General features: G+C 45.4%; 2 protein-coding genes across 4 annotated transcripts in view; one reads left to right on the top strand and one right to left on the bottom strand.

The window, feature by feature from the left end:
* SH3GL2 (SH3 domain containing GRB2 like 2, endophilin A1) overlaps nucleotides 1-12,789 on the top strand; it is a 101,375-nt gene that overhangs the window by 52,079 nt on the left and 36,507 nt on the right. The gene's annotated exons all lie outside the window — the stretch shown is intronic.
* Nucleotides 1-12,789, bottom strand: part of LOC127477273 (uncharacterized) — a 702,414-nt gene that overhangs the window by 682,542 nt on the left and 7,083 nt on the right. Inside the window, exon 2 of one of the 3 annotated variants that reach the window (XM_051801375.1) lies at nucleotides 9,067-11,363. The exons of 1 other annotated variant lie outside the window; for it this stretch is intronic. In XM_051801375.1, the coding sequence (XP_051657335.1) occupies nucleotides 9,486-11,363 (1,878 nt within the window). In that variant the 3' untranslated portion in view covers nucleotides 9,067-9,485. Of the gene's footprint in view, nucleotides 1-8,611; nucleotides 11,364-12,789 lie in introns of all 3 variants that reach the window. One more of the 3 variants, XM_051801373.1, reaches the window with a different exon arrangement.

The following is a 12,789-nucleotide window of genomic DNA, read 5'->3' as shown; positions in this document are numbered from 1 at the left end:
TTTGAGGCCAAGGACAGGACCTGCTGGCCACGCTATTTCTGATACCAGCCAGGATGCCATTGGCCTTGTTGGCCACCTGGGCACACTGCTGGCTTATGTTCAACCACCTGTCAACCAACACCCCCAAGTCCTTTCCTGCTGGGCAGCTTTCCAGCCACTCTTCCCCCTCCTGTAGCTCTGCCCAGGATTGTTGTGACCCAGGGGCACTTGGTCTTCTTGAACCTCATATAATTGGCCTTGCGCCATTGATGCAGCCTGTCCAGATTCCTCTGCAGAGCCTTCCTAGCCTCTAGTACATCAACACTCCCACCCAACCTGGTGTCATATGTGAACTTGCTGAGGGTGCATTTGATCCCATCATCTAGGTCATTAAGATGTTAAGTAGGACTGGCCCCAGTAACGAGCCTTGGGGAACACCCACTAGTGATGGGCCACCAACTGGATGTAACTCCGTTGACCACCATTCTCTGGGCCCAGCCATCCAGCCAGTTTTCCACCTAGTGAAGAGTGCAGCTGTCTGAGCCAGTTTCTCCAGGACAATGCTGTGGAAATGGTGTCAAAGGCTTCACTAAAGGTAGACAAAATCCACAGCCTTTCCCTCATCCTTTAAGTGGGTCAGATCTTTAACACCGTCACTTCTGCTGCTTTGCTTGATCCTGTAAAGTCAGTGGGTATTCTTCTGCTGATCTCTGTGGTAAATGGTCCAGTCTGACACCTACAGTATGTTTGCTAAGAAGCAAGTTTTGCTACCTTTCTGCTGAGAAAATTTGTACTTTGCAAACATTCTAATGCCAAGATGTGGTGTATCCTAGCTCATTAATCCACCCTTCTACTGATGTCGTGTAGGGAAGAACGTGTATGTGCTGAAATCTGATTACAGGACTTGGCTTAAGTCATACTCCGTCAATGAGATACCTCACTGTAAGAAATCTGCAAAGCCAGTGGTGTAAGAGACCCAGTCATGTATGAGAAGAAGTGGTGTCTAAAGCTGTCTGTAGGGGTACAGTTTCAGGTGTAATACAGCGTTTCCTTGTTTAACTGGCTTTCTAGAAGGCTGTGAGAATAAATGAATTAATAATATTTTTTTAATCATGTGTTTGTGAGGCACTGTCATAAGCAGGTAACAGTGAAAAGTCTGTATGCTCACAGATTCAGCAGCCTGCAGATGGTACTCTGATGGATGCCAGGGGCTTCTGCCTGTCACTAAATGTTTTGTACAGGCTAGTCTAGGATCTTCTGCAGATGGAAGGAGCATTAAGGCAGCTCAAGACCAGAAAAGCATATGTTTAAAGCCAACAACCTCTGTGTATAATTTCTGCTTGCATGTTGTTTTCAGAAACTAATTTGAATGCAGTATTTTAAAGCAAGAAACAAGAGTGTAAAAGATTTTGGACTTCTTGAGAATTACTTTGTACCTTAGAGTATATACACTGCTAAGCAGTCTCCAAGGCACAGTAAGCCAGTGAAGTATTTAGTGGCATTTCTATCTCTGTGTGTTTTTTACAGCCAACTACAGGCCTGAAGAATACAGGGCTCAACTACTCTTCCTCCCAGCTCCCCAAGATAAAATTGTTTGGGTGAAATGAAAATATTAATTGCACAGTTGTCTGCACAATGAACAGTAACTCTGAGCACATGGATAATTAGGCTAATTAGTCTCATTCATTAATTATATTAAGAGGCTACTACTGTATTTTTGTTTGTGGTTGTGATGTTTGAATTTAGATATTTGAAAACCTCACCTGGTCTACATGTTTTGTTATTTTTTGCCTTTACATAACTTGTGGTAAATTTCATATTGAACATAAGTGTTCTACGAAATTTAATGAGCAGTAGTGGGTTTCTGTGGCTAGGTTTTGGTAGCAGGGGGGGCTACAGGGGTGGCTTCTGTTAGAAGCTGCTAGAAGCTTCCCCTGTCTGGTGGAGCCAACACCAGATGGCTCCAGGATGGGCTTCCTGCTGCTGGCCAAGGCCAAGCCAATTAAGAGCAACAGTAACACCTCTGTGATAATATATTTAAGAACAGAAGATTGTTGTGCAGAAGGAATTCCAGCCAGGAAAGAGCGGAGTGAGAACATGTGAACAACAAGGTGGACACCAAGGTCAGAGCAGAAGGAGGGGCAGGAGGTGCTCCAGGTGCCAGAGCTGAGGCCCCTGTGGCCCATGGTGCAGACCATGGTGGAGCAGCTGTGCCCCTGCAGCCCATGGAGGACCATTGGGGTGCAGAGACCCACCTGCAGCCCATGGAGAAGCCCATGCTGGGGCAGGTAGATATCCAAAGGAGGCTGTGACTCCGTAGGAGGCCCAAGATGGAGCAGGGTTGTGCAGGGGACCTGCAGCCCATGGAGAAAGGAGCCCATGCTGGAGCAGGTTTTTCCTGGGTAGGACCTGTGGCCCCTGTGGGGGACCCACATCGGTACAGCTCATCCATGAAGGACTGCACCCCATGGAGGAGAGACCCACGGGACAGCAGTTTCATGAAGAACTATTGTCTGAGGGATGGACTCATGTTGGAAAGGTCCATCAAGGACTGTCTCCCGTGGGAGGGACCCCACTGGAGCAGGGGAAGGACTCCTCTCCCTGAGCAGCAGCAGAAACAGAAACTGACAGGAACCCCCATTTCCTGTTCCTCTGCACTACTGAGGGGAAGGAGGGAGAACATGGAAGGAAGGAGGGATGGGGGAAAGGTGTTTTTAAGATTGTTTATTTCTTACTCTTTGGCTTTTATCCTTTTAGTAATAAGTTTAAATAATATTTGCACTTTGAGTCTGTTTTGCCTGTGATGGTGATAAGTTAGTGACCTCTCCCAGCTCTTAACTCATAAATCCGTTGCTGGTTTTTTCTCTCCTCTGTCCAGTTGCAGAGCAGAGGGAGAGGGTGGCTGTAGTGAGTACCTGGGGTCAGCCCACTACACAGATTGATATAAATGGTCATACACACTTAAATATCCCGTGCAGACTGCAGTATGTTTACATCCTGAAATTCAAGACATATTTTAATACTTGCCATGGGAAATATGGGGGCAGGGGGAGGGGGAAGAAGAAGTGCTATTTTCTCCTCTAGTGTAAGGTGATTGTCTTTTAAAACATTTTCCATTAGGTTATTTCAAATGGAAAAGGAATCCTATGCATTTAAGAGCTTTATTTTACAGGTCCCTCACTTCTCATTCTGTAAAGCAAACAAATACCTTTTGATAAAATGTGGTACCTCTGGGATACAACATGGCACAAAACAGATCAGCACCTAGCAACATAGTATACATGTTTTTAAGAAAACAGGTGAAAGAAGTAGTGGGTCTTTCCCTGATAGGGCAGCACAGAGCATCAGTTAGCATTACTTGTCTCATAAAATGGAAGCTGATTTGTGTGTGTTACATCAACTGAAGATCCTATCTCCTTTATACTCTGCTTTCCTTCCTCTTTTCACATCCACTCTCTCCTGCCAGATAGTACTTTTGCAGGTAGCAAGTAGTAACTTCCACATGTTTTACAGAAGCTGGAAAGTCCCCATGCGTGTGGCAAGGACTGTATGACATGCCTAACGTCAGCTGTGTACTGTGAAATGGATTCAGTTCCGAGAAAACAGGTGTCAGTGAAATGCCTATAGATGTGCAGGCAGGCAGTCCGTGAGAGTAGTCCACAAGGGCTGCCTTTCCTAGTGTGTCAAAGACCAACATGGTCTTTCTCAGTGGGTTGAGACAGGTCTAAACTATTGCTGTGTAACTGAACTTGACATGAATATGCAGCTGTCTTTACAGCTAAGTCACTCTTAGGGTGGCTCTTCATCTGCATTAACACGATGAAAGAATCAGGTGATGTTTTAGCACCGAGTAGTATATTCCCATGTCTGCATTTCTGCACTCTTAGCTGTGAATATTGCTTCCTTTATGTAGGTATGGTTTTATTCAGTGTACGCTGTTTAAAAGGTGATTGCCCGTTTTTCAGATGGGATGTGCCTCTGGTGTGATTTAGGAAGGATGAAATGGCAGCATTGATAAAGTCTTTCATTTATTTTTTATGTAGATTCAGTTTTTTTCAGACCTATCTCTGAAAGTAATCTACCTACATGTGCATGTACACATTGGAATCTACTTTGCCTGTTTTGTTTTCTGCATGGGCTAATGGAGTTGGAAAATACTTTCATTATGGATAATGGATTTCCAGACACTGAGAACAGGAAGTGACATAACAATGAATTAACTCTTGGAAGGCAATTCAGAAAAGAATTTGTTGTCACTTTTTGTATTTTTGTATCAATTAAGAAGTGTAAGCAGGTCCACATTTGCATCTTCCAAATCAGTTTTTAAAATTCAAGGGCCTCAATTTTAATAAGCCTGCACAGGCAGTTCTTGAAGGCTTCATAATGTTTTTTAAGAAAAGTTAATGCAATCTAACAGCTCTTTAAAACTGAACTTACTAACTGCAATAGTTTATTCTCATATGATGTTAAAATTACAGGGAAACATAACCAGGGTGAAAAGCAACGATTGAATTTGTATGTGAAGAGGAGCATTCCTCTTTTCTATGAAACTCCAGGTAAGTATATAGTTTGATCCACAACGACTCAGAGCTTCAACTGCTGTGAAAGACTTGACTGTAGAAGACTGAAACTATCTTAAGATATTCAGAGGTGTAAATTTTTACAAGTTCTTTTACCAAGGACCTGTGGCCTCTGTGGTTTTTTTTGTTGTGGTTTTGGTTGGGGTTTTTTTAATTATATTTTCATTTGGACTTCATCAAACGGATTGTGAGTTAACATAAGCAAAAAAATGCCTGTTTCATTCTTATCTCTCAAAAATCTGCATATCCCTCTGGTAATCAGACACTGCTTTGTAAATTAGGTGAAAACTTATTGAAAGGCTTTCACTTCCCTTTGTCACAGGAGCCTCCTTAGAGCGTCAATATCTTGAACACCAGCTGGAACCACAGACCTATATTACTGCAACTAAAGCAGAGTTTGTTGTGTTGATCCGTGTTGCATTATGATCAGAGCTGACAGTAGTCATGAGCCAGTTAGTAACATCAATGCTATAGTATAATTTATTTTAAGAGGGATATTATGGTCATTCTTCTCATTTCTTCAGTACCTGTTAGAGAGCAGTACCTATTAGAGAGCAGCAGGTTTAGCTCTGCTTTTGCTTAATGCGGATATGTTTGTGTAACTGCCTGCATGTCAGAGGTGCTACTGGTGAATTGCAGCTGTGTTTAGGTCAGAGCTGAGTCTTGTGTCTCTTTATGCAGGTTTTGTTTCCTTACATTTTAAAATGACCTTTATAATTGGTAGTTGATATAGTGTTGAAAGGGGGGAAATTATTAAATATTAATCCCCTAAGGCTGTGGCTATGCATTCATTGTGGTAGGAAGGAGCTGCCCTTCTTCCCCAGCAGGGACTCTGACATAACGTCTCTGCTGAACTTGCTGTGGCTGCAGCAGAAAAGCTGCCTCTGCTCCTGCCGCTGCACCGTGCAGCTCATACACAGTACAGTGTCAGGCAAAGTGGTGCCACCAGTCATTTGCTTCTTATATCTGGTTCCTAATTCAATTCAGTCCTAACTCATTCAGTACCCCTTCTCTTCTCCTTTTTCATTTGTATACATCTCAGAAGCACAAAAAGACACACCACCATTTCAGTCCATCAAGGGCATCACCCCAGAAATGCACAGAGGCTGTCTGAGCATTTCTGTTGTACTGTAGTGCTCTCCAGCCCCTGAGAATAGGCCAGTGCTTTGGCAAATACTGCTATTACACAGTGAGTGAGAGACAGGACATGAATTTAAGGGGAGGGCGTTCAGTGTAATTAGTACTTTAGTGCTTGTGTAAGAAAGTTAAAGCTTAAAGCAGATCTCACCAATTTCTAAATGTGCTGCTGTTAAACTGAAAGTATTGCATGGGTTTGAGTTGCTCTTTATGCAGTGTTGATAAATTTGCAACACCACCAGCAGTGTAAGAAAAGGCACAGATAGTTTGGAGGCATTTGCTGTGCTGTATAGACTGCCTTTTAGACATGGTGGCAATAGGAACAGCAGAAATGAAATGTACATTAGTACTAGCAATAGCTTACAGACATGCTTTTCCTCACAAATTCCTTTTAATGTCTCCTCTTAGACGGGTAACAATTAATTCATGGCAGATTCCAGCAAATACACTTTTGGATGTTGCAGGGGCAGGTTCACAATAGCACAGTTAGTACACTTGTCAATGAATCATATTTAAGCCATGTTTTGTTCTCTTGGCCTCTAGCAGCTTCTGAATGTTCCCCACATTCTCACATTTCCAAGTCTTAAGGACTAGGCTGACTTTCACCAAGCAGAATGCATGTGGGCTAGTGTGCATTAGGTAGGGTTATAAAATATGCCTTAAATGGGATTTAATTGCTGAAAATTTTCATGCTGTTATTTTGCCATGGTTTTTTTTGCCTAAGTATGCCCTATTTATTTCTGCTAAACTTTGATTTGTTCCTGTATTGAGAGAAAGAAGTCACAATACCCCCAAAGCTTTAATGCTCTGTAAAAATGAGCAGTTGATTTGCCTAACAAAGTCATGTGTAGTAGAGTCTGCTTTACCAATCAATATTGTTTTGTCATTACTTGCATAGTGCTGATCAGATATTTGGACTCTATATTTTGTAGAGATCTTAGCAAGCTGTAGACTGTGCCCTAGCACTCTTTACCTGCTATGCCTGCCTGTGTTACTCTAGTGTTTTTAAGAGTTAACGTTTAGCACATGTAAGTCAGCTGGATCAGTAACCAAGACTAAACATTCTTCATGATGAGTGAGTGTGAAATCAGCCTCCCAGCTGGCAGCTTAAACCACTGCAGCAGGAAACAGTTTAGTGCTGAAATGGAGTAGATGAGTGCAAGCAGACTGGTGACTATCACCTGTAACCAGATTGGGCCTGCTATGGTAGTAAGGTATGCATGTGCCAAGTGAAGCAGAGGGAAGAAAGAGATCATTGTTTCTGCTGAATTTAGAAGCTATATGAATGAAGCATACGTGTGTTAATGTATGTAGTTGAGATAAGATGGATCATGATCCATAAGCATGCTGTACATCGGCTCCAGATTAGGATGCTAGCTGGATGGATACATTGTCTGTGTTCTCTTTACCTATTTTTCCACTCTGGGTGTTGTCAAATTGTACATGGTTTTAAGACCCACAACTCACCTGCCTTAAAGCACAGAAACAAAACTTAAAGCTGCAATTCTGTCTACCCAGAGGAAGCATCTTCCCCTGAAAGCCTCATAAAAATTGCTTTGGAGACATTAGAGAGGTATGAAAGTTTGAATGAATATGTCATTTCATGGTTTACACTCTCTTTTTCCAATACAAACCCAGTATTTATTCATGGTAATAGCCATGATAGGTCAGAAGCTGGCAACTGCTAGCGTTCCAGAAGAGAAAGCCGGGCTGTGCACCTTCCTAGGCAAGAAACTGGCAAACTCAAAAAATTATTAACGTTCTTTTAATAGTTTTGCTCCTCTCTCAGAGTTACCTTATCGCTACCCAGCTGAATGAGATGCTTACATTGAAGAAACAGGCACCTGCCAAATTTTTTTGGCACTCTGAGAAATATAGCACGGATGTCCTATTACTCTGTGGTGATGCAGTGTAGGGCAGGGCTCCCACTACTGCTGTGTGGTGAACTTTTAAAGATTGTGGGTCTGAATCCATACCTCTTTGCAGAAAAGTAAAAAAACTTGTGGGCATTTCATTGCCCGCAGGTCTACTAAAGCGATGGTACTGTTGTTGTTAGAAGTAGAGATACCATAAAGGAATAGATTCTCTGCTCCTTTTCTGTACTGCAGAAAAGCAGAAATTGGCATGTCTTCCAGCTAACACAGCCACCTTTTTAATACCGGTTTCTTCTCTTTCTCATAGTGGTGTCCTGCAGGGACAGAGAGTGTTAAAAAAGGCACACAGCGTTCTGGCTGTCCTCCGCTCTCTGGCAGCTTTTGAACTTCTGCCATCTTCTCTTTGCCAGCTCACAAGGCCACGCTAAACTGCAAAGGTGCTAGGGTTGTGACCAGCTTTCTGGCTGAACTGAAACTTTGGAGAGAACTAACCTCCTGCAGTGTGTGTATGGTAAACATGCAAGACTTCAGTAAGAAGTTTAAAGGCATTAAATGAATTCTGTTAGTTATCATGGATGCATTGCAGTGTCTCAGCTATCAGCACACTTCTGTCATTGGAATGCATAACATTGCTTTAAATTTTTCTCAGCTGTAGGGTAGTACCTACCTCATCTGTCATGGTGGGCACCTCTAGGCAGGGACTCTCTATACAGAGATACAGTATAGGGCAGTACTACACCAGCACTTCCTCAGCAGTGTTTTCACTGCCCTCACCCTGCTTTTTTTCACTTGCCAGAGGACAGCTTCCAGTGTAATGCAGTGGTATTGCAGCAGAGACTCTGCAGTAACTTCTGACAGTGCAGAAGCTTGTGGCATACTTTCATATTGTGCGCTAGAGCTGAATGTGAATGACTCCCCCTGTATTGCTGGAGTTGCAGGAATTCTGCAGTATGGTCATTGCTAATAGCCAGAAAGAAAAAGGCTAGATCAGATTGGTCAAAGAAAGAATTGTTCCAGCTACCCTCTTTCCTCCCCTTTGACAGCTTGTGCTGGTTTAAAAGTTAACCAGCAGGGGGAATGAACCCAACTCAAAGGAGAGATTATAAGTCAGAATAACAATTTATTAAAATAATACAGTAAGTACAATAATACAAACAAACAATTGGTCTCAACCCACAAAAACCCAAATGTGTAACCCAGTACCCTGGGGCCTGAACAAAGTGGTGTTCCTTGGGCCCTGTTTGAGTCCAAAGTAAAGGGAGAGGGGAAGAACCTGCTGGTGGGAGAGCTGCTGCAGTCTGGCCAGAACTGGTGATCGCAGTCCAGTGGTGGTCTAAGTCTGGTTGAGAGCGATGAGATGCAGCCGTCCTCTGGATCCCACGAGTGGGTTGAAAAAATGTTCCAAAACTCCAAGATTATATATCCTCCAGTTCAGGCAGGAATGCTTGGTACTCCCCTCAGGGCGGGGAGTTCACAAAGGGTGTGAGGACAGAAACATCCTTCTATCTCACAGGCCTCTTAACACCTAGTTTATAGCCTGAGGAGTCAGGCTCTATGGGTAGAGGGTGCGAATAGTCTATTGACAACAATAGTCTAGTTTCTGGGAAATGACATGGAATGCTATAGAATACAGTTTTGGGTTACACCCACCATGCTCTATGGGCAGAGGGTGCGAATAGTCTATTGACAACAATAGTCTAGTTTCTGGGAAATGACATGGAAGGCTATAGAATACAGTTTTGGGTTACACCCACCATGATGAACTGATCTCAGCTGTCCTAACTAGGACATTATCCACCCCTTATTCTATGCCATCCATGTCATGCCCAAATTAACCCTCTTTAAAAACTATATCCCTTTAAAACTATATACATCTATCTATCTATCTATCTATCTATATATATACAATGAAACATTACAGACCATTCTCACTCAAAATTAGGTCCCCTTGTGGTACACAACGTGTCTCCCCATCTTTTTGCATTACCCACCACGTGGAACCAGGTCCCTGAGCAAAAACAATCCCTCGGATGGGTTTGCCTTTGCTTGAGGTGGGACTAATCCAAACAGTCTTCCCTAACATTCCTCTCATATGTACCACGGGGACTTTATCTCCATCTACAGTATGCAAAAGTTCTGATTGGGCAGGGCCAGCTCGATTGATGGAACCTCGGGTGTTGACCAACCAGGTGGCCTTTGCTAAATGCAGCTCCCAGTGTTTGAGAGTCTCCCCACACAGTGCCTTCAGAGTGGTTTTCAGCAGTCCGTTGCACCGCTCAACTTTTCCAGCAGCTGGTGCATGGTAGGGGATATGATACACCCACTCAATGCTGTGCTCTTTGGCCCAGGTGTCTACAAGGCCATTCTTGAAATGGGTCCCATTATCAGACTCAATTCTCTCCGGGGTGCCGTGTCGCCACAGGACTTGTTTTTCAAGGCCCAGGATGGTATTCCGGGCAGTGGCATGAGGCACGGGGTATGTCTCCAACCATCCAGTGCTTCCTTCTACCATGGTCAGTACGTAGTGCTTGCCTTGGCGGGTTTTGGGGAGTGTGATGTAGTCAACTTGCCAGGCTTCCCCATACCTGTACTTTGACCACCGTCCACCATACCATAGAGGCTTCACCCGCTTGGCCTGCTTGATGGCAGCACATGTCTCACAGTCATGGATGACCTGTGAGACAATGTCCTTGGTTAAGTCCACCCCTCGGTCACGAGCCCATCTGTATGTTGCATCTCTCCCCTGGTGACCGGAGGCGTCATGGGCCCATCGAGCCAGAAATAATTCTCCTTTGTGCTGCCAATCCAGATCTACCTGAGAGACTTTAATCCTGGCAGCTCGGTCCGCCTGCTCGTTGTTACGATGCTCCTCATTAGCCCGTTTCTTGCCTACATGATCGTCTACGTGACGGACCTTCACACTCAGCTTCTCTACCCGGCCAGCGATGTCCTGCCACATCTCCGCCGCCCAGATGGGTTTCCCTTGGCGCTGCCAGTTGGCCTTTTTCCATCGCTCCAGCCATCCCCACAGAGCATTGGCCACCATCCATGAGTCAGTGTAGAGATAGAGTCTTGGCCACTTTTCTCGTTCAGCTATATCCAAAGCCAACTGAACGGCTTTAAGCTCTGCAAACTGACTTGACCCACCTTGTCCTTCGGTCGCTTCTGCAACTCGCCGTGTGGGACTCCATACAGCTGCCTTCCATTTTCGGTTTGTCCCTACAATGCGGCAGGAGCCATCCGTGAAGAGCACATATCGCCTTTCATCTGCTGGTAGCTTGTCATATGGTGGGGCCTCCTCAGCACGTGTCACCTTCTCCTCCTCTTCTTCAGAGGATAGTCCGAAACTCTCACCTTCGGGCCAATTGGTGATAATTTCCAGAATCCCAGGGCGATTAGGATTCCCTATCCGGGTTCGCTGCGTGATCAGAGCGATCCACTTACTCCACGTGGCATCGGTGGCATGATGTGTGGAAGGAACTCTTCCCTTGAACATCCAGCCCAGCACTGGTAGTCGGGGTGCCAGGAGGAGCTGCGCTTCGGTGCCGATTACTTCTGAGGCAGCTCGAACTCCTTCATAGGCAGCCAGGATCTCTTTCTCAGTTGGTGTATAGCTGGCTTCAGATCCTTTGTATCCCCGACTCCAGAATCCCAGCGGTCGTCCTCGGGTCTCCCCAGGCACTTTCTGCCAGAGGCTCCAAGAAGGGCCATTCTCCCCGGCTGCGGTGTAGAGCACGTTCTTCACGTCCTGTCCTGTCCTTACTGGCCCAAGGGCTACCACATGGGCAATCTCCTGTTTAATTTGTTCAAAGGCTTGTTGTTGTTCGGGGCCCCACTGGAAATCATTTTTCTTCCATGTCACAAGGTAGAGAGGGCTTACAATCTGACTATACTCGGGGATATGCATCCTCCAAAAGCCCACAGCGCCTAGGAAAGCCTGTGTTTCCTTCTTGCTGGTTGGTGGGGACATGGCTGCTATTTTGTTAATCACCTCCATTGGAATTAGGCGGCGTCCATCTTGCCACTTCACTCCTAGGAACTGAATTTCCTGAGCAGGTCCCTTGACCTTACTCCGTTTAATGGCAAAACCGGCTCTTAGGAGAATCTGGATTATCTTCTCTCCTTTCTCGAAGACTTCGCCCGCTGTGTTCCCCCATACAATGATGTCATCAATGTACTGTAGGTGCTCTGGAGCCTCACCCTTTTCCAGTGCAGTCTGGATCAGTCCATGGCAAATGCTGGGACTGTGTTTCCACCCCTGAGGCAGTCGATTCCAGGTGTACTGCACACCTCTCCAAGTGAAAGCAAATTGTGGTCTGCACTCCGCTGCCAAAGGAATGGAGAAAAAGGCATTGGCTATGTCAATGGTGGCATACCACTTGGCTTCCTTGGACTCCAGCTCATACTGGAGCTCCAGCATGTCCGGCACAGCAGCACTCAGGGGTGGTGTGACTTCATTGAGTCCACGGTAATCCACCGTCAGCCTCCACTCTCCGCTGGACTTACGCACTGGCCATATAGGGCTATTAAAGGGTGAGCGAGTCTTGCTGACCACCCCCTGGGTCTCCAGTTCGCGGATCATCTTATGTATAGGGGTCACAGAGTCTCGGTCGGTGCGGTATTGCCGACGGTGCACTGTTGCTGTGGCTATCGGTACCAATTGTTCTTCAACCTTCAGCAGTCCCACAGCAGAGGGGTCCTCTGAGAGACCAGGCAAGGTGTTCAACTGTCTAATTTCCTCCGTCTCCACAGCAGCTATGCCAAAAGCCCAACGAAGTCCTTTTGGGTCTTTGAAATACCCACTCCTCAGGTAATCTATGCCAAGGATACACGGGGCCTCTGGACCAGTCACGATGGGGTGTCTGTGCCATTCCTTCCCAGTCAGGCTCACTTCAGCTTCCAGTACAGTCAGCTGTTGGGATCCCCCTGTCACCCCAGAAATGGAGATGGATTCTGCCCCTACGTATCTTGATGGCATTAATGTACATTGTGCGCCAGTGTCCACTAAAGCCTTATATCTTTGTGGCTCTGATGTGCCAGGCCACCGAATCCACACAGTCCAATAGACTCGATTGTCCCTCTCCTCTACCTGGCTAGAGGCAGGGCACCCCTAGTCCTGGTCATGGTACTCATTGTGCTCTTCTTGTGGGTATGACCTGGAGGTCCCTTCAAGAGGATCAGACGTATCATCATTCCTGTACCGTCTGGAGTCTTGCCCA

The sequence above is a fragment of the Manacus candei genome, unplaced genomic scaffold, assembly GCF_025592945.1.
Source record: "Manacus candei isolate 608988 ecotype Guabito, Panama unplaced genomic scaffold, ASM2559294v1 h1tg000051l, whole genome shotgun sequence".
In the NCBI taxonomy this organism is placed as follows: Eukaryota; Metazoa; Chordata; class Aves; order Passeriformes; family Pipridae; genus Manacus; species Manacus candei.
The sequence above is the reverse complement of the archived record's forward strand: the minus strand, read 5'-3'. Positions and strand labels throughout refer to the sequence as shown.